This window comes from Suncus etruscus, chromosome 9 (assembly GCF_024139225.1).
Source record: "Suncus etruscus isolate mSunEtr1 chromosome 9, mSunEtr1.pri.cur, whole genome shotgun sequence".
Classification (NCBI taxonomy): Eukaryota; Metazoa; Chordata; class Mammalia; order Eulipotyphla; family Soricidae; genus Suncus; species Suncus etruscus.
Genome location: NC_064856.1, coordinates 14031031 through 14051898, shown reverse-complemented (window position 1 = coordinate 14051898; position 20868 = coordinate 14031031). Strand labels below are relative to the sequence as shown.

The 20868-nt window shown below is 50.7% G+C and overlaps 1 protein-coding gene across 4 annotated transcripts in view; it reads right to left on the bottom strand.

Moving 5' to 3' along the window:
- Positions 1-11527: 11527 nt before the first annotated feature.
- EBF4 (EBF family member 4) overlaps positions 11528-20868 on the bottom strand; it is an 81209-nt gene continuing 71868 nt past the window's right edge. For 2 of the 4 annotated variants that reach the window (XM_049779206.1, XM_049779205.1), the window contains 10 exons: positions 20251-20368; positions 20006-20139; positions 19761-19887; positions 18126-18214; positions 17947-18012; positions 17667-17844; positions 17259-17429; positions 13842-14039; positions 12136-12211; positions 11528-11934 (listed from right to left, as the gene is read on the bottom strand). In XM_049779206.1, coding sequence (XP_049635163.1) covers positions 12141-12211; positions 13842-14039; positions 17259-17429; positions 17667-17844; positions 17947-18012; positions 18126-18214; positions 19761-19887; positions 20006-20139; positions 20251-20368 — 1152 coding nt within the window. In that variant the 3' untranslated portion in view covers positions 11528-11934; positions 12136-12140. Of the gene's footprint in view, positions 11935-12135; positions 12212-13841; positions 14093-17258; positions 17430-17666; positions 17845-17946; positions 18013-18125; positions 18215-19760; positions 19888-20005; positions 20140-20250; positions 20369-20868 lie in introns of those variants that run through there. The other 2 variants (XR_007498882.1, XR_007498883.1) reach the window with 2 other exon arrangements.

The window sequence follows — 20868 nt, the reverse complement described above, 5'->3', positions numbered from 1 at the left end:
TTTGGGGGACCATATGGGACACCAGGGATCGAACAGTGAACAGCAGTCCATCCTAAGTTAGTGCATGCAAGGCAAATGCCCTACTGCTTGTGCCACTGCTCTGGCCCCCTATATCTTTTAATATATATATATATATATATATATATATATATATATGTATATATATATATATAGGGTCAAAGAGATAGCACAGCGGTAGGGCATTTGCCTTGCATGCAGCCAATCTAGGATGAACAGTGATTCAAATCCTGGCATCCCATATGGTCCCCCAAGCTAGACAGGGGATATTTCTGAGCACAGAGCCAGGAGTAACCCCTGAGCACCACCTGGTATGACCCAATCCCTCCAAAAAAAAAAAAACCCAAAAAACAATCTTTATTTAAGCACCATGATTACAAAGTGTTTGTAGTTGGGTTTCAGTCATAAAAAGTATACCCTCCTTACACCAGTGCAACCTTCCCACCACCAATACCCCTCATCTTCCTCCTCCCCCACCCCCTGCTTGTATTGGGGACCGGCACTCTATTCATCTTATGTCTTTATTCTAGCCTAGCCTAGCCTTCTCTGGGCTAGAGCAGAACACTTATGCAACATTTTTCGACAAGATATCACAATTGCAGATATAACCACTGGGCCCTGGACATAATGCCCAGGACAAGCTGCGTGTTTATCTTTATCAACCTGGGCCAGGCAAAGCTCCCAGCCTCCACATTCCTCCAGCAAGGTCAGTTCCCAGAGACTGGCTATTGTTTTGGCCTTGCTCCAGTTCATGTATTCTGAACTGGGGCCTAAAATATTAACCCTTGATATGACTGCATGTAGGCTAACAGCAAAGCTAGATTTGAGAGTGGTGATTATTCAGTAAGACTAAATAAAGAATACTTGAATCTACAAAAATGTTACTAATAAGGTGTTTTTATATAAATAGGATTAATATTTAAGAGAGGCCCTAAGCGTAGTCTTTAGAATATTAGCTGAAGTTATGTCTCAAATAATATTTATGCTACACCCCCTTTTTTCCTGAGTGCTTCATTGATAGGCGACCATTTTCAGGGTCATAATGCCTATGAGTACAGGTTACTCTCCAAACGTCCTCCCTTAAAGGTGCTACTTTTCTTTTTCTTTTTGGCTTTTGGGTCACACCCAGCAGCACTCAGGGGTGACTCCTGGCTCTACACTCAAAAATCGCTCCTGGCAGGCTCCGGGATCATATGGGATGCTGGGATTCAAACCATTGTCCTTCTGCATGCATGGCAAATGACTTACCTCCATGCTATCTCTCTGGCCCCAATCGTGCTACTTTTCAAACGCCCTCTCTATGAGTCCAGGCAGATTCTGTAATAGTAGACAGCTTTGAAAAGACCTTCCCTCTGGTAGCTAGGGCCTTTTCAGACTTGGTGCCCTCTTAGGTCTCAGAGTCAGAGGTCTTAGGTTTCAGAGAGTTTACACGGGGGATGATGTAGCAAGTCGGGTGCTTTTCTTGCATGCTGCTGACCCAGGTTCCATTCCCAGGATCCCATATGGTCCCTGAGCCACACCAGGAGTGATCTCCCAAAGCAGAGTAGGTGCCAGGTGTATTCCCTCCCCCAAATAGTTATGAAATCTCTCATCTGTCTCTAGTGAGAGCCTAAGAGGGTCCTATGACCTCAGAACCCTCCTCTGCATCTCCTTGGTAGTTTGGTGGTACTTGGGGGTTACTCCTGTGCAGTATTCGGGGCCTTATGTGGTGCTTAAGATAAAATCTGGTGTGCCTATACTGAAAGTGTGCCCCCAACCCTTTGAGCTATCTCCTTAGCACCACCCTACTTTTCAGTGCTGGGAATCGAACCCAGGACCTCAGATATATAAGGCAAATGCTCTACTACTGAGCTGTATCCCAGCCCCAGTCCATTCATGACACCTCTCCACCAACCCCACAGGGGTTGTCACTCTGAGTCCCCAGCAAAGAATGAGGCGAAGAGGGAAATGTACAAGGCTGAAGAGATAGTATAGAGAAGAGATAGGATAGTGGTTAGAGCACTTGCATTGCACACAGCTTGGTTCTTAGCATCACATCACCACCCGAGTGAGTTCTGAATGCAGAACCAGAGGTAACCCCAGGGCTAGAGCAACAGCACAGCAGTAGGGCATTTGCCTTGCATGTGGCTGACCCAGGATAGACCTGGGTCCATATGGTCCCCCAAGCCAGGAGTGATTTCTGAGTGCATAGCCAGAAGTAACCTCTGAGCATCACTGGGTATGGCCCAAAAACAAAAACAGACAAACAAACAACAAAAAAAAGGAAGTAACCTCTGGGGCCCGGAGAGATAGCATAGCTGCGTTTGCCTTGCAAGCACCCGAAAGCACCCGATCCAGGACCAAAGGTGGGTGGTTCAAATCACACCTGCCAGGAGTAACCCCTGAGCACTGCCAGGTGTGACCCAAAAACCAAAAAACAAAACAAAACAAGGAAGTAACCTCTGAACACTGCCAAGTGTGGACCCAAAACTAAAAAAAAAAAAAATAGGTGGAAGGGGAGGAGATTTTCTAATACCTTCCCCTTTGGGAAATAATTGGAATCTGGGACTCCTCTACTGTGTGTTCCTCTGATTGCAGCACTGAGTGCTTTTTTTGGAGCTACAATAGGGAGAACTGGGGACAAACACAAAGCAGAGAAGCAGAGCTAAGCTCAGAGGAGAGAGCCGGGTGGACCTGGTTCTCTCATCGAAGAATGAGTTTATGCTTGTTTGTTGGAGGCTGTTAGAGCTAGAGAGCAAAATGGAGTCTCTGATGCCTGAGAAACCAAAGGCCTGTGTACCTGATAGGCGGCCACTGTGGCATTTACCCCCTGGACCTAAAAGAAATGTTAACCAAACAAGTCAGATGTCCCAGTAAACCGCCCGAGTTGCTAAGATAAGATCACATCCTGTTAAGCTACCATTGTGAAAGAATGTCTGTGCGATATAAGTCTATGCGATATAAGGGTATGTTGTAAAACTGGAAAGTCCATCCTGTACGACCCCCCTACTTTACTATACCATGGAAAAGTACTGAAAGCTACTTCCTTATGCTGTAGAACTATATAAGCTTGTCTTGCCTTAATAAATTCAGCTCTTGATCAGCCAGCTTGACTTGAGCTCATTTCTTTCTCAGCCTCTTTCCTCCTTTTTAGGTCGGATCCCGCTCGTGACCCACGAATTACTATGTGATCCTCAATCCACCCTGCGGGCAGGGTCCTAGGGGGTCACACTCATTCTCATTGTGATTTTCATTTCTACCTTTGCGAAAGGCAGCAGGGGTGACAGGACAGGGTGATGGACCGAGAAGAACTCTAGGGCTCTTTGCTTTGTTTCCCAGAATCCTAGTTTCCTGAGAAGTGTGGAACTGTGGGGACCCCTTGGTGTGGGGAACCTGGGGGGAGAAGAACAGACGAGGGATGGGGAAAAGAGAGAGTTAAATACTACACACCCTCATACATACATACATATATATACATATATATATACATATGTTAATGTATAGTCTGTCTTCTGGGGTATATATATATATACATACCTTGCATACCCTGAATAAGGTCCCTTGAGCCTGCCAGGAGTGATTCCTGAGTGCAGAACCAGGAAGTAACTCCTGAACACTGCCAGTATGATCCCAAATCCAAACAAATGTAATTCGACAATGCAATAATTTAACATTAGACATATAACTAATATAATTTAGCATGTTTAGAAATTAATGAAGAGAGGGTTCGGAGAGGTAGCATGGAGGTAGGGTGTTTGCTGTGCATGCAGAAGGATGGTGGTTCGAATCCCCGCAACCCATATGATTCCCCGAGCCTGCCAGGAGCGATTTCTGAGTATAGAGCCAGGAGGAACCCCTGAGTGCTGCCAGGTGTGACTCAAAAACAAACAAAAAAAGAAATTAATGGAGAAAGTCACCTTTTTATCTTAATTCATGCAGAAAGATGTATAAATCTTTTATGTAGAGGCCTACAAAATCAAATTAAGAAAGTTTTACAGGATAGAAATAAATGAATATATATATCCATTGATTAAAATTAAAATTATTAAAGGTATAAGTTCTCATCAATTGACCTATATTAAATATTAAGTCCACAGGTCCCTATACTTTTAATGCAGTTTTAATAAAGATAGTCAGGTGTATATTTTTATTTATTTATTTATTTATTTATTTATTTATTTTTGTTTTTTGGCCACACCTCTCAGGGATTTCTCCTGGCTACATGCTCAGAAATCACTCCTGGTTTGGGGGATCATATGGGATGCTGGGGATCAAACCAAGGTCTGTCCTGGATCAGCCGCATGCAAGAAAAAAACATTACTGCTGCATTATCGCTCCGGCCCCAAGATGATCAGTTTTTATTTATTTATTTATTTATTTATTTATTTATTTATTTATTTATTTATTTATTTATTGTTTGGTTTTTGGGCCACACCCGGTAACGCTCAGGGGTTACTCCTGGCTATGCGCTCAGAAGTTGCTCCTGGCTTGGGGGACCATCTGGGACACCGGGGAATCGAACCGCGGTCCGTCCAAGGATAGCGCAGGCAAGGCAGGCACCTTACCTTTAGCACCACCGCTCGGCCCCAAGATGATCAGTTTTTAAAAAAAGAAAAAGAGTTCATAAAATTTATATGGCAATACAAAGAATCAAAAGTAGTCAAGATAATTAGAAAAAGAACTATAATGCAGAGTATAATGTACCAGATGTCAAAAATTTACTTAAATTTAACATTATTGTGATTGTGTTGTGCTGATGACATGATAGATAAGATGAACAAAAAGGATAGAAAACTTAGCCTTAAACTCTCTTTTATTCAATCCACCTGGGATTGACTTTTTTGTGTGTATGGTGTGAGATAGGGGCCAACTTTAACTTTTCATGTAAATATTCAATGGATTCAATGCCTTTTTTTGTTCGCTTGTTTTGGGCCACACCCAGTGGTGCTCAGGAGTTACTCCTGGTTCTGTGCTCAGAAATCGCTCCTAGACCATATGGGATGCTGGGATTAGAACCACTGTCCATCCTGAATCAGCTGTGTGCAAGGCAAACACCCTACCGCTGTGCTATCTCTCTGCCCCCTCAATGCCATTTATTGAAAAGATGATCTCTTCCCCATAAATGGCAGTTTCATTTTATTCTGAAAAGTTTTTCCTTTTTGTTTATTTTTACTTTTGGACCACACCCAGCGGTGCTCAGGGGTTACTTGTGGCTCTGCACTCAGGAATTAGGCTTGGGAGACCCTGAGGATCGAACCCAGGTCAACTATGTGCAAGGCAAACTCCCTATCCGCTCCTCCTATCCAAGACTTTCTTTTTCTAGAGCTCCATACAGATGGATCGGGGTGGGAAGAAGATGGTGATTTTGCGAACAGCTGTAGTAGGGCTGCCTGACTTCCTGGGTCCCATGAGTCCTCTTCACAGTGGTTTATGAGTCAAACACAGCCTCAGAGGTTGCCCAATCCCCAGGGTAGGATGCAGAGCACAAAAGACTGTCTGCTGGGAAGCACATGTGAGAAGAAAACAGAGGATTTCCTAGAAACGCTCTTACTGGGAAGGGTGAGTGGCTATGTGCCAGACACACATCTTACCCCTGCCCCCATTGTATCCCATTGGAAAACCCCCCAAGTGCTGCTGAGAAGGTTCTTTTTATTTTTAATTAGTTAGTTATTGTTTTATTTTGGAGCCACACCAGGCAGTGCTCAGGGCTTATTTCTGGCTCTGCACTTAGAGATCACTCATGGTAGGCTCTGGGGACCAGATGGGATGCTGGGTCAGTTGTATGCAAGGCAAATGCCTAACCTCTGCACTATTGCTCTGGCCCCAAAAGTTCCCTTTATTACCTGTCATTTTGGTATTTCCACCAGAAACAGCCTGGGGAGAATTTCTGTTTTTTGGTCCCAGCAGAGATAAGTCCTACAGATAAAGGAAAATTTATGTCCACTCTTAATTTATAATTTATTTTTTTCCTTTTTTTTTTCTTTTGAAGGGGGTACACACCCTGCAGTGCTCAGGGGCCACACCTGGCTCTATGTTTAGGGGGCACATCTGGAGTGATCTGAGACCTTTTGCAGTGTTGAGATTTGGACCAGAGTTGAGGTGACAGCTGCATGCTAGGCAAGAACCTTCATCTTTGCACTATCTCTCTAGCCCTCTAATTTATTTCAAATAGAATAAACCAACTTCTTGTTCTACACCATGGCTGTAAAGGACCATCAGCTCAAAGTCAGATCCTGCTATCCTTCCCATCTCCTCTTCCCATCTTTCCCTGTTCACTGTATAACAGCTTAACTTCATCTGCAGCTCCATGCCCAAGACTTTTCTCTAGCTTTGGGGATTTATTTATTGTGCCAACACAAAGCATATTGGAGGTTACAGGAAGGTGATATCCCCCTTCTACTCTCCACCTAGGATCCTTCCTCTCTGACTAATGAAAGTTGGTGTATAAGTAAGTATTCCTCCTCCCTTATACCTCCCATCCCCAGTGGAAAATCTCTGACGTGTGCATCTTCTCTGGTTTTCCAAAGTTCCCTGAATAACTTTAGAAATGCTCTCAGCAGTGTCCTGCTCAATAGTATACTGTATATCTGATGGAGGGTGTTTGAGCCCTACCCAGATATACTCAGTACTCCTTGCTCTGATCATTCTTGGTGGGGTTTGGAGGATCACGTGGAGATGCCATGGAGCCAACCAAGGGTGGCAAATGCCTTAATCCCTGTACTACTTCTTTGGTTCCTAACTCATGTTAATGAGTTTTCTTCCCTTCTCACCTCATTAGTGCTGAGATCATCTCCCAAATCTAAACTTGAATCCTTGTCTCAGACTCTGTATCTAATATATACACATGAAGACAATCTCTATTCCATATGAACAATGCCATCCTGATCAATATGAGCAAAGACATTGGAGCCAAGGATTGCCATCGGATTCATAAGATTTCATAGGTTTCATAGGATTTCCATTGCTGGGATGTCTAGAATTTATAAGGGTCAATCCTAATCAATTCTCTTAATTATAACTAAAATCTCTCTTCCTTTTTATTTTAACTTATTTTTTGGCCACACCTAATGGTGCTCAGAGCTCACTCCTAGTTCTATAGTCACAGATTTCTCCTGGCAGTGTTCAGGGGACCATGTTAGGTGCTAGGAATCAAACCTGGGCCAGCCACACACAATTACTCATTGTACTATTGCATCAACTCTCTAAATCCATCTCTCTTGATTCAGACAGACCTCTGAGCTGTCCGGAAACTAAGATTTGGTATCTGATAGCATTTATCAGGCAGGGTTGTCGCCACATAGGCCTATGAAAGATCAAGACCATGCTGTTCCTATTCAGCTCAGACGAAAACTCAGGCTCAGAATTGCTGATGCTGGGAAACCCCTTTGAGGGGAGAATGTGAGGAAGGCAGAAAAGTGCTGCCCATGATGATGAGAAATTGTTCCATTGCTTTGTGCAAACTCAGGCCCAGGTTCAGGGCTGCCCACAGCTGTGTCTTGGACTCACTCGTGAATCATGCTTTAGTCTGACTCACCCTTCATTCACAGAACATGGAAAGATCTCGTGTAACACAGATGTGGTTAATTGTTTTCATCACAGGGACAGCTCTGATCAGGGGCTGTCGAAAAGGATCCTGGTGATTCAGTAGCCTGGAAGACACTACTGGGCCATGTCTATATTCCTTCCAGAAACTCACTCATGTCATGCTAACAACAGATGTGTGAGGGAAGCTAGTTTCCTTAGACTAGCTTCACACTGCAGGTGGGGCAGGTGGCCAAAGGGTAAGCTCCTGGGAGCAGTCTGTGGACTCTTGGGCTCCTTTGCCCTGTGGGAGAGAACACTGACGTGTGTTTTACCCTGTTTCCCAGAGATCCCCCACAGGGAACTTGCCTCAGGGCCTGCTTCTAGAAGACCAAAATTAAGGCCTGTGAGAAAATATTGGACTAGTTGGGCTGCATTGCCAAAAAAACAAAACAAAACAAAAAAACACAGACTAGGTGACTTAAAAAGGGAGCCCAGAGGGGCTGGAGCAATAGCACAGCAGCAGGGTGTTTGCCTTGCACTCAGCTGATCCCAACCCAGGATGGACCTGGGTTCGTTCTCTGGCATCTCATATGGTCCTCCAAACCTGCCAGGAGTTGTCTGAGTGCAGAGCCAGAAGTAACCTCTGAGTGTCACCAGGTGTGCTCCCCTCCCCCCAAAAAGAAAAGGAGTCCAGATTTGATTCCTGGTGAGGATGCTCTTCCTGGCTTCTCACTGTGTCCTCACAGGGTAGAATTCGCTTCCTCGCTGAGGAACCCTTTCTCTTCCTTCCAGGACACCCATCCTCTCAGATCAGGGTTCTCCTCTGAAGTCCTCACCAATCTTTCTCACCTCTTCAAGATCCTGTCTCCAGACAGAGTCACACAGGGGAGGAAGAAGGGCACCATGACACTGACTTGGGAAGGGTAGGGTCCATTCAGGACATATTTTGTTATCTAGGAGCTCTGCCTGCTACATGTGATGCTATTGACACCTTCAGCAGAGTTGGGTGGCCTCTTGGGACAGATGTCACACCTTGTTTATTAAACATAACCCATGACTTTACTGCCCCAGACTTCCTGCCTCCAACATGGATTACAGCCCTCAGGAACTAGTCCTAGGATGACTCTGGAACCAGAAACCTGGGTATTTTCTGGTAGGTTCCTCCACAGGGAACTTGTCTCAGGGCCTGCTTCTAGAAGACCAAAATTAAGGCCTGTGAGAAAATTTTGGACTAGTTGGGCTGCACTGCCAAAAAAACAAACAAAACAAAACCCACAGACTAGGTGCCTTAAAAAGGGAGCCCAGAGGGGCTGGAGTAATAGCATAGCAGCAGGGTGTTTGCCTTGCACTCAGCTGACCCCAATCGGTCAGCTGTCAGGTTCTGAAGCCAGGTCACAGGGGTTGGAGCAGGCCCTGAGGGAGGCCATGAAACAGCTCTCCTTATCTGGGTAGATAAACCCCAGGTATAGGTCAAAAACACAGAGGAAGAAGTGGAGGCAACCCAACACAAGCCCGTCCATCTTTCCTGTTGAGTCTTTGTTCTAAGGCCTATAGGTGGGGACCCAAGGCAGGGGAAAGACCAAAAGGGTTTCCCAGAGGGTGTAGCCAAAGGGTGCTGCTAGGAGACAAAAGCCTGAGATCCTGGGCACTGGGCTCCTGAGCTTGCAGGACACCTCTGTATTCTAGAGCATTTTTTTTCTTTTAGTTTTTGGGCCATACCCAGCAGTGTTCGGGGGTTATTCCTGAATCTATGTTCAAATATCACCCCAAAAGATGCTCAGGGGACTATAGGGAATACTAGAAATTGAATCTGGGGCCAGGCATGTGCAAGGCAAGTTACAATACTCAATAAACTATCACTCTGATCTAGGCTGGCCTTTTAATTTTATTTTTAAATTTTAACTTAAAAATTTATTTTTTGGGGCCGGGCGGTGGCGCTAAAGGTAAGGTGCCTGCCTTGCAAGCGCTAGCCAAGGAAAGACCGCAGTTCGATCCCCCGGCGTCCCATATGGTCCCCCAAGCCAGGAGCGACTTCTGAGCGCATAGCCAGGAGTAACCCCTGAGCATTACCGGGTGTGGCCCAAAAACCAAAAAAAAAAAAAAAAAAAAATTTATTTTTTTAATTTTTGGGTCATAGCTGGTTATCAAGGCTTACTCTTATTTTAGCTCTGTGCTCAGGAATTCCTCCTGGTGGTGCTCAGGGGACAATATTGTAGGCTGGGAATAGAACCTGGGTCAGACACGTGCAAGGCAAGCACCCTACCTGCTATACTATTGCTCCAACCTAGGTTAGAAATTTATTTTTAAAATTTATTTTAACTTAAAAAATTAATCTCTTTAATTTTGGGGGTCACACGTGGCAGTGCTCAGGGTTTACTCCTGGTGGTGCTCAGGGATCATCTGGGATGCCAAGGATCAAACCTGGGTTGGTTGAAAGCAAGGTACCCTACCTGCTGTGCTGTTCCTGCCCCTCTATTTATTTTATTTTATTTTTGTGTTTTTTTTTGGGAGGGGGGTCACACCCGGCAACATTCAGGGGTTACTCCTGGCTTTACGCTCAGAAATCACTCCTGGCAGGCTCGGGGGACCATAGGGGATTCTGAGATTCGAACTACCGTCCTTCTGCAATGCAAGGCAAACGCCCTATCGCTGTTATCTCTCTGGCCCTGAACTCCTCTATTTTTTTGAACCCTTCTATTTTTAATTAAAAACATTATTTTGTTTGTTTCAGGGCAACACCTGGTAGTATTTGGGGATTCATAGTGGATGTACACTCAGAGATCCTGGTGACACTTGGGAGACCAACAAGTGCTACCAGGATGGGATGTTGAGTTCTAATCCAGTTTGGCTGCATGCAAGGCAAGAGCCCTACCCATTGTACTCTCTCTCTCTCTCTCAGGCTCTAAGGCAGAAATTTTAAACTGGGAACATTATGATCCCATTGTAGGTCCCCAGGATATTCCAAAGGGGGCACAGTAGAAATTTCTTAAATGCAAGGGCTGGAGGTGCAACATCAGCTGACAGGACACAGTAGCCATAAGAAGAAGACAAGGTTGGAAGGTGGAGCCACGACAGGAAGCAGAGGTGCAGTGCTGAGATAGAGGCCACTGGGATCTGTCCTGGGGGCAGTGGTTGATTTTGGAATTCATTCCTCACCAATCCCCTTCCATTCTGTCAGCCAGGAGGTTCCTAGACCTGGCAAGCAGTAAGGGGGATTGAGGTATTGATTATGGAGGTCCAGCCTGGCCCAGTCCTGCAGGGGTGCCAAGTTGGTCAGGATCCCACACTTGTGCCCTAGGGGATGGGTTGGATACCCACAAGTACTGACACTCACCTGGGTTCTATCCTGGCAGGAGGGGAGGGTGTGGAGAATGGTTTGGGGCCAGTGGGAGGCCTTAGGTATGTCTCCTGGGGCTTTTGGCCTACTAACCCCTAACAGTTGACTCGAGGTAGAAATACTTATTCCTGCTCATGGCATGTAAGTGTTGTATGAAAGGTGGACAGTATGACATTATGACATTTGGTAAGGTTCCCCAGAGGGCATGATGTGGAAGCATGATGTGCCCCTTCTTGGGGCACCACTAAGAAAACAGAACCTGACCCAGGTAGCCAGTGGGCACCTGCATCTGTGTTTATTGTTCCAGTTGCTCCAATCACAGCAGAGTAGAGGGAGCCCAGCGACGGCTGGGTCCATCCATCCCCTGCGCTACGGGGCCAACCACAGTCACAGAGGGGCCCCAAAGTCCATGAAACACCCACCGGGGGAGAGACCCACAATTCCATGGGTGCATTACCCCCTCATCTACCTCCTGCGGGCTCTGAGTTCCCACTGGGATTCATGATGTGGTGGGCATGAGTGTGCGGCCCAGGGGAAATGGGGCGCTTGGGGGGGGAGGTGACCCCAGGAGCTCTCTGGGAGCCAGGGCCAGCTGCACCTTCACATGGACTCCACCCCTGCCCTGGGGAAGACACTGGGTTGTGGGCCAGGTGACAACAGTCTCTTCTCAGCCCCCTCTCCCTGAGCTGTCTTTCCCACCATCTGCCCCATCTGTATCTGTGCTCTGGGGGCACTCACTGTCCAGGGTGCCTTTGGTCTGCCCCAGCTCCTGCTCCAGAGGAAGCTACTGCCAGTGAGGTCTAGCACCCCAGTGCCTCCTTGAAGCTCTCCAGCCAAGAGCAGCAGCACTGTGCCTGGACTTCTGACTGGCCCCAAGAAAAAGGGGTGAGAGAAGCCGGGGGCGGGTGGATAAGGGGCCCTTGAGCACTGGGAGAAAGGTCTCTCCCATCCTCCAGGGTCCTGGTTGGAGCTTTGCCTGCAGCCCCGACTCTGAACATGTCTGTGCCATCATCTCAGTTGTGGATATGAATCCTGGGGGACTTTCAGTCCAGCCTCAGTGGGCAACACCTGTCGACCTAGAGGGCAGAAGGAGGAAGAAAGTTCAGGAGAAGGTTCTGGCAGTAAGAGGACCATGTTCTTCAGCTGGGGCCACTGCTGTGGGTTTGGGGCCCAACAACCAGATTTCTGGGCCCTGGGGAGGAGTCCTGGACCTCAGATCCTCATTCCATGAAGGCTTCGAGAGAAGGGAAGCCTCCCCAGGGCTCCCTCATACCTACCATAATTAGGAGTATGCCAGACTCTGCAGCCCCCGGGCTGGAGAGTGGAATTTGTCAGAATCCTCAAAAGGCTGGTCTGTGGGAACCAAGGAGAGGAGCATGAGTCGTCTGATGCCATCATCCCTGCCCTGTTAGTTGGCAGCACTCCCAAGAGCTCAGGGCTACCACCTTTCTCCCCCCCACTTCACTTAAATCACTTGGGGACCCCAGCAGTATCAAAGGGAAGCTCCCTGGCTTGCAGGCTGGGAGGAAGAGGCGGCTCTCATCCTTCGCAGCCTCATGCTAGGTGACTCTGCATCTCTTCCCAGCCCTATCTGCTTCAGAGGACCTGTCTCAGGGACAGAAGCCATTGTCCCTGTCCCAAGACAGAAGGGAGAACTCTGCTTCCAGGGAGTGAACCTTTTTGCAGACCTATCCCCTGCCTATCTCCAAGGGGATTCTTTTTTCGGGGAGAGGGGTCTATATCTGGAGTCTCACTCCTGGCTCAATGCTCAGGACTAGATGTGCTTGGGGGGGGGGACCATATAATATTGAGGATCAAACCTCAATATGCAAAATATATGTGATCATTTCAATGAACTGAACTATTTAAATTGGCTCTACGCAATTTTGTGTGTGTTTTATTTTTGAGCCATACTTGTGGGTTACTCCTGACTCTGCATTCAGTAATTATTCCTGGCAATGCTTGGGGGACCATATGAGATGCTGGGTGTTTAAAGCTGGGTTATCCAAGTGCAGGGCAACTGCCTTACCCACTGTACTATCTTTTTAGCCCTTCTCCACATATTTAAGCCTCAGATACACTTAGATGAAAGAAAACTATCCAGGGCCACTGAAATAGTTGAGGTTGTGAGCTCTCCTCCTGCTAATGCAGAGACCTCCCAGCACCACCAGAGGGCTCTGGAGACTCCTGAGCAATGCTGAAAAGGTAACTAGACAGACTAGGTTGGGGATCCCCAGCACTATATATGACTCTCTGAGCACAGAGCAAGGCATGCCTTGAGCACCACCGTTATGGCCCTATAAAAGCACTGGAGAGACAGTTACAGGTGAATATGCTTTCCTGGCATGGGGCTAACCAGGTTCAATCATCAGCACAGGGATATTGGTTCCTCAGGGAACCCCCACTAGGAGCCCCCAGCTCCTTAACCACAGAGCCACAAGGAAGCCCTGAGTATCAAGGACTGGGTATGGCCCCAGACTTCACTATTCCCCTAAAGACACAGTTTCTGAAACTTGAAAACCAAGTGGAAAGCTGGTGTGCCAAGTCTGATCCACTTAGAACACTTTTATGCCACCCTCAGAGGCATCCAGGTCTGGGGTGAAACTATTTCCAACTTGCTGTCCATTACTGGCTAAAGCCAGCTCTTTGGGATGAAGGGCTGACTGGGAAGAGAAAGAGAAGGAGCAGAGGACAATGACCTCACTGAAGGGACTCGGTGATGTGTGCTCCCTAAGTGGACACAGGGAGGCGCTGTAGTCCAGTAGTGGGGGAGCTTAGCTTTGGCACAACCAGAAGGGGCGAGGTCTTGCATGCAGCCTTCCCGCCCTTTCCTCCAACTGGGTTTGAATCTCCTTCCCTGGGTGGGTATTTGGTGCTGTCCCAGGTACCTAGAGGGTCCCTGATCCCCAGAAGGTGTGAACTGGTGGGAGGAGGGTAGAGTGGACGCCCTGCCCGGTGCTCCTTGGGCTCTGGGCTCACTCACCTGCAAGGCCCTCCCCGTGGGCTCGGGGGCAGACCTGGGGCGGGGAGCTGGGGGGCCGCAGCACCGGGGCGAAGGCGCTCCTCTGCTTCACAGCGGAGATCATGTTGACAGGCGAGAAGGAGAAGACGCTGGTGGTGGGGGCAGCGGCCGGGAGGGACATAGAGGAGGCAGCGGCCAGCGGGGGGCTAGAGGGCATGACTCCGGGGCGGGGCGGGCAGGGGCAGGCGCAGCAGGGAGGGAGGTGGGAGACACAACAGGGAGATAGCACCAGAGTGAGCAACTGGGGGGGGGGCGCCCCCCACCTCCAGACACCAGGCTCAGATCTCACCTGGGGCTCTGAATGTCCTGGAGAGACCAGTAAAGGACAGAATGTGGAGGCAGATTGGGTTCTTTAGGCCAGCATTTGCCTTTTGGGAGGTTCTAAGGGACCCTTTTTCGGGGCTATAGATGATAGGTCCATTAGATAAAAAAACAAAGCCCAATCCAGAACCTCCCACAAAAGTATTCTGGGAGGAGCCGCAAAGGAAAGGGAGGTGCAGGGATGAAGTAGGGTAGAAACTGCTGGGAAATGGGTTTCCTGGGCAGATAAGGCTAGTCTGAGATCGGGATTCACAGCCTCACTGGAGCAAGTAGTTGGGGACAGTGTGAAGTGCATATGGACCTTTCAGTGCAGGAGCACAGCTCAGACTAGTTCACGGACTGGCACTGGCCCGCAGTTGTGGAAAGGCTGGAAATCCCTGGTCAGTAAACCCCAACTGCTGCTCTGTGGACCGGTTTGCAGAACAGGCATTGGCTAGCAGCTGGCTTAGCTTCTGGCAGCCTTCCTGTCTGGGCGAGTCCTACCCAGTGAATCTCTAAATCCTACCTTTCTCCACCTTCTGGACCAATTTCCTGCCTCTCTTTTCTAAAGACCAATAAGGCTGTTCTGAGTGTGGTCCAAGCAGCTGGCAGAAGGGAGTGGGGCTTTTAAACCAATGGTTCCAGAAGGCCCTTAAACCTCAAACTCCCCTTCAAATGATCACTCTTAATATGAGGATACTTTCAATAGTTGCAATTTCAAATGCTCTCAATCCCCTACACACCCATCTCCCTTCAGCCAATGTTCATGCATTGCAGCTTATTGCTGAGATCCCTGTAGCTGAATGCAGGGCTGGAAGCAAAGGCCAGGAAATATATCCTTTCTTCAGCCTGGGGTGCTCATCTGCATTTTATGAGTCCCACTGGGGGTCCTGGGCTGCCCAGTTGGCCCAGGGCTGCTGGAAGAAGAAATAGAAGACTCAGAGGACCTAAACTTCTGGCAAGAGCAGGCATTCCAGGTACATCCTGGAGAACTCAATGAGGACCCCCTCTCCAGTTCTACCGTTAGGGGCCTGGGGATGAGGGGGAGCATAGCCGGTCAAGTCATAAAATGGTTGGTCACCAGCTGATGCTGGAAACAGATTTAATTCATTCCCTCTAGATTATTATTATTTGTTTTGGGGCCACACCTGGCAGTGATCAGGGGTTACTTCCTGGCTCTGCACTCAGGAACCACTCCTGGAAGGCTCGGAGGACTATATGGGATGCCAGGAATTAAAGCTGGGGACTTGAGGAATCATCTGGGACGCAGGGATAGAACCCTGGTTGGCTGTGTGCAAAGCAAATACCCCCTACCCGCTGTACTATCACTCTGGCCCTTATTATTATTATTTTATTTTTTGGAAGGGTCTTCTGGGCCACATCTGTCAATGCTCAGAGCTTATTCCTGGTTCTCTCTCAGGGACAGCTCTTGACTTGGACTAGGAATCAAACTTGGGTCACATGCAAGGCAAGTGCACTACCCACTGTACTATCTCTCCAATCCCACTCCTCTAGAATTCTTGATTCTCTGGCCAAATGGGGGATCCAGTGGGTTGACTTCCATACTGTTGGGTCATGTGTCCCTCAGGCAGAAAAGTGGGCGATTATAGGCTATATCCATTGTCAAATCTGAGAGAACCGGTGAAAGTGTGACCTCAGGATTACAGGGGATCAGGTCATCTGGCCCCAGCAAAGCGTAAGGAGAGATGGACATCAGGCAATACTGGAAGTGCAAGGCTGAACTAGACACTGGCACCTGGGGTTCTGAGTCCCAGGAAGAGAGCCAGAAAGAGCAACACCCAGGCTGCAGACTGCCAGCAATGAGGCGCCACAGGAGCAGAGATATCAATCCTCAGCAATACTGACAATTAGGGGATGTGCAAGGTCAAAAAAAAAAAAAAGTCACACCCAACCATTTCGAGGGCAGCTTCTGCATCCTGGATGTTGGCTCAGCAGACTCTCCCAGGACTTCAGGTACAACCACAGACAACCTATAGGGTGAGCTGGAGCTGAATGAGCCCCCAGCTAGCGGTTCTGTACCAAGAAGTTGTTTTATAAGTGACTGCTGGAGAGAGAAACCTGGGGAAAGAGGCTGTTCGAACAGTAGATGTTGTAAGGAAGAACTTTAGGAAAGTGCAAAATGTCCAAAGCATAATAAAGCTTACTGCTAGTTACCCCCCACCTCAAAACACCATCCAGAAGCAGGGGGTTGGAACTTCCAAGTCAGACACTCTTTCAGAATTGAGCCATTCAGATCTGAAAACAATCTTAAGTCATCTGAAGGGTTGATTGATATTGGTCTCTTTTTTTTTCCGAGAGGAAACTGACTCCAAAGGGATTCGCTGAGGGGCCAGAGCAATAGCACAGCGGTCGGGCGTTTGCTTTGCACGAGGCCAACACAGGACGGACCCTGGTTCGTATCCCAGCATCTCATATAGTTCCCCCAACCTGCCAGGAGCAACTTCTGAGTGCAGAGCCTGTCGGGTGTGATCCAGAAACCAAAAATAAAGCAACATAATAAAGAAGTGGTTCGCTGAATGTCAGCGAGAACCTGATGTGGACATGCGAAACCTGGATCCAGCTGACTGACCATACAGAATCCTCCCGCTCTACCCTCAGCGAGCAGCGAGTTTGACAACTCCCCTGGCATGCCAGCTTCTCAGACCCTAGCGGACAAACTTCTTTTCCAGAGCCCAGAATCCCGCGAACGTCCGGCAGGGAGCGCCAGACTCCCCCAGAAGCAGAAGTAGAAGCGCTCCAGTTGCCAGGCTCAGCTGGGTTTCGGGGATCTGGGGCTCCAAGCTCGGAAAAAAGACCTAAAGGTGCCGGAGCTTGGGGGGCCAGAGCGGTTGCCCTGCACGCGGTCGGTCGCTCGGGCCGGATCCGCAGCATCCTATCAAGTCCCTCCAGCACCGCCAGGCGTAATCCCTTGTGCGTAATCCCAGGCGTAATCCCAGGGGTGATCCCCAAAATAGGTGTCGGAGTTCCCCCTCCCCTCCGGGAGGGCAATCTAGACGGGGGGGGGTCCCGTCTTGCAGCCCCGGACCCCCCCATCCGTGCCGCGCCAGGGACACTCACTGGCAAAGGGCGAGGTGGCCGTGGAGCCGTTGAGGAAGCTGGGGGACCCGGGCACGCCGAGGCCGGCCACTCCCGTCGTCCCGTAGCCGCCCAGGCCGTAGCTGCTCTGCTGAGAGCCGGGGCTGGGCGCGAACCCCCTGGGAGACGCGCTGCTGCAGCTGCGCGCGTAACCTGCGGGAGCGGGGCGCACGGTCAGAGGCGCAAGGCCAGGGGTGCACAGTCCGGGTCAAGGGCTCACGGGCCGGGACGCACGGCCAGAGGGGCACGGTCAGGGACGCACGGCCAGGGGCGCACGGCTAGGGGCGCACGGTCAGGTGCACACGGCCAGGGGCGCACGGTCAGAGGCGCACGACCAGGGGCGCACAGGGCCTGGCCCACCGGGAGGAGAAGTAAGGGGAGGCCACGCACCCGGCTCGGGTCCCGGCGTGGCGTCCCCGACGGCGATGGCCAGCGGGCTGCTGAAGGCGTTGATGCCCACGACGGCGGGGTGCGGGTGGCTCGGGGCCAGGGGTGCCAGGGACGCGGGCGCGCGGGGGGCGCTGTACAGGGCCTCGGCCACGTCCGCCGCGCGCTTCAACAGCAGCTCCTGGGGAACAAGATCCGGGCACGGCCGGGGCGGGGGCGCGCGAGGGCACACACCCACCCACCCACACATCCAGGCGGCCCGGGGCCCAGGGCGCGCCCTTACCTGGTTGTTGCTGGGGACACCGTACAGCGCCTCGGCCAGGTCGGCCGCCCGCTTCAGCAGCACCTCCTGGGGAGCAGGGGCAGGCGTGAGTAGCCACGGGACCTCCGGAGGGGCAGGCCCGGGCGCGGGGTCCCGAGACTACTCCGCACCCGCACTGAGCCCAGCCGCTGCCTGACTACCTTGGGGAGCCTCTCGGGGTCTCCGGGGTGCCTGGGAATAACTTTCTGCAGTCGCTGGAACCCGTAGTCGATGGTGGGCTCATTCAGGGCTGGGGAGACAAGACAGGGGCATTTGCAGGACACCTTCCCCCAGCACGGAGCCAGCCCAGCCCCTGGGGGCGCCCAGAGGGCTCCTCTCGTGCTCTGTGCTCATCCATCCACTCGACAGATTTTCCCTAGCCAGGCCCTGCTCGACCCAGGAGCTCAGTTGACTGTAGAGGAGAGGAGCCGTTTTGTGCACACACACTGGGAGCCTGAGCTGGCACAGCCGAGGGCTTGCAAGCGGCCAACCGGGTTCGAGTCCTGACATCCCAGATTGTCCTCAGAACTGAGAGTAACCCCTGAGCACTTGCTGACTGTTGGCCCCAAACAAAAGAAAAAAAATGGGAGGGGGGAGAATTTGGGTATATGTCCAGAGTTAGGACCGAAGGGAGAATTTTTTGTCTCTTTTTGGTCTTGTCAGATGCAGATTGTTTGTCATAAAAATAAACAAACAAACCAACAACAGCAAACTCTGGAGAGATTGCACGGGTAGGGCGCTTGCCTTGCAAGTGGCTGACTCGGATAATCTCAGCCCGCAGGTGAGCTTAGAGTCAGGAGTTAACACTGAGCACTATGGAGTTTGGCCTCCAAATCGAAAATAAACACCCCAATACTCTATGTATTACGGTGCAGAACGAAACATCTGCTCCCTCCGTTAGCGCTCTGTGTGTGTGTGTGTGTGTGTGTGTGTGTGTGTGCCCAAGACTCTTGGGGACGCAAGTCGCATCTTCCCAAGGTACAGTCGCCCTTCCTGCGGTCCCGCCCGCCTCCCAGTGCCCATCCCGCTCATTGCCTCTCGCACCAGCTAGCTCAGCACCGCCTGCACCGATGCCGGGACTTGGGCCTTTCTACCAGGCTCTTTTCCTCTCGGGCCGCTGCCTTGCTTCTCCAGCGGCTTCCTTCAACTTATCTCCCCCAGGATCCCCCTGGATCCCCTTGAGTCCACTCTCTGTCCCAGAGAACCAGCCCATCCTGGTAGCATTCGGCCACGGGGAGAAGCGGGTGACTCGGGCTGGGGCTGGCCAGAAGCACGGAGGTGGAGAGGATCCCCGCCCGCTTCCGACACGCTGCGGGGACAGACGCTTCTCCCCTCGAGCAAGCCAGAGTCTGTCTTGCGCTTTTACTCTGCTTCCACCAGGGGGTGTGTGTGCTCAGGCGCGTGAGAGGCAGGCCAGGAAGGGCACAGACACCCAAGGGTAGAGAGGGGTGTGCAATGGGCTTATTTGGGGAACCTTTGGGATAAGTATTTCTTTACTCTTTTTGGTCATATCTGGCTGTGCTCTGGGCTTATTCCTGGCTCTATACTCAGGAATATCTCCTGGCAGTCTCCCCGAAGTTCCTAGCCACTGTACTCTCTCTGGCCCCTGCAGCAATAAATATTTCCCTAAAGATACTAAGTGCCAGGAGTGCGAGAGGGTGTGCGTGTGTGTGTGTGTGGTGGCCTGTGAAGGTTCTGGGGTGCACATGGGTGTTGGGAAGCAGCCACTTGGGGTGAGCTGACCTGCACACCTGGTGCTCCTGCCAAGCCCCCCAAGCCCCAGCCTGACTCCTTACCTGTGTAGACAAAGCGGCCAGGGGCTCCCTTGCAAAACTGCTTAGATTTGTAGGAGAGGGTCACCTCCACCACCCCAGGGACGTGCCGCGGGGGCGTCTGCACCCGGATGGCGTGCGGTGTGATGAGCTGCGAGGGGAGACGCAAGCCTGGGTTCCCATACATAGCGGTGAGAAGAGGGGCAGTTTGGAGGAGACCCCCCCACCCGGGGAGGCAGGGTATGGCGGGGCAGGGTGGGGTGGCCCACCTCGCTCCACACGAGCACGTTCCCGAACACGACCTGCAGCCCGTCGAAGAAGTTGTCCCCAATGACAATGACAGTGGCGCCGCCCGTAGTCCAGCCTTCCCCGGGGCTGATGGCCTTGATGCAGGGGGTGGCCGCTGGGAGTCAGGAGAGGAGCCCAGTCAAGCCTCGCAAGAGGGGTCAAGCGGGTGAGGCAATGGGGAGAGAGGGGCACAGCAGTCTGGGCTGGACCTGGGGCGGGGGCTGACCTTCCGAGGGGTCCAGGCGGCGCGCCCTGCGGCCATGCTTGGAGTTGTTGTGCACGAACATGTTGTCGGACACGGCCAGTACATGGCCGTCCACACTCACTGTTGTGGACACCACCACCTGTGGGCAGGATACAGGAAACCTGCTAACTGAGGCCCATAACTGCAATTCAGAATTTTAGACTCATGACCCGGGAAATGTGTCAGTCCTTTAGACAGGGGACAGGACAGTTGGGTCCTGAGACGGGCTAACCACAGCCCCATCAACTCTGGAACTGACCCCCAGGTGCAAGAAAAAAATCAGGCTTGAAACTCTGTGCATGGGGCCGGAGAGATAGCATGGAGGTAAAGCGTTTGCCTTGCATGCAGAAGGTCGGTGGTTCGAATCCCGGCATCCCATATGGTCCCTTGAGCATGCCAGGAGTGATTTCTGAGCATAGAGCCAGGACTAACCCCTGAGCACTGCCAGGTGTGACCCAAAAACCAAAAACCAAAAAAAAAAAAAAGTTAAAAAAAAAGAAACTGCAGGGGCCGGAGAGATAGCATGGAGGTAAGGCGTTTGCCTTTCATGCAGGAGGTCATCGGTTCGAATCCCGGCGTCCCATATGGTCCCCCGTGCCT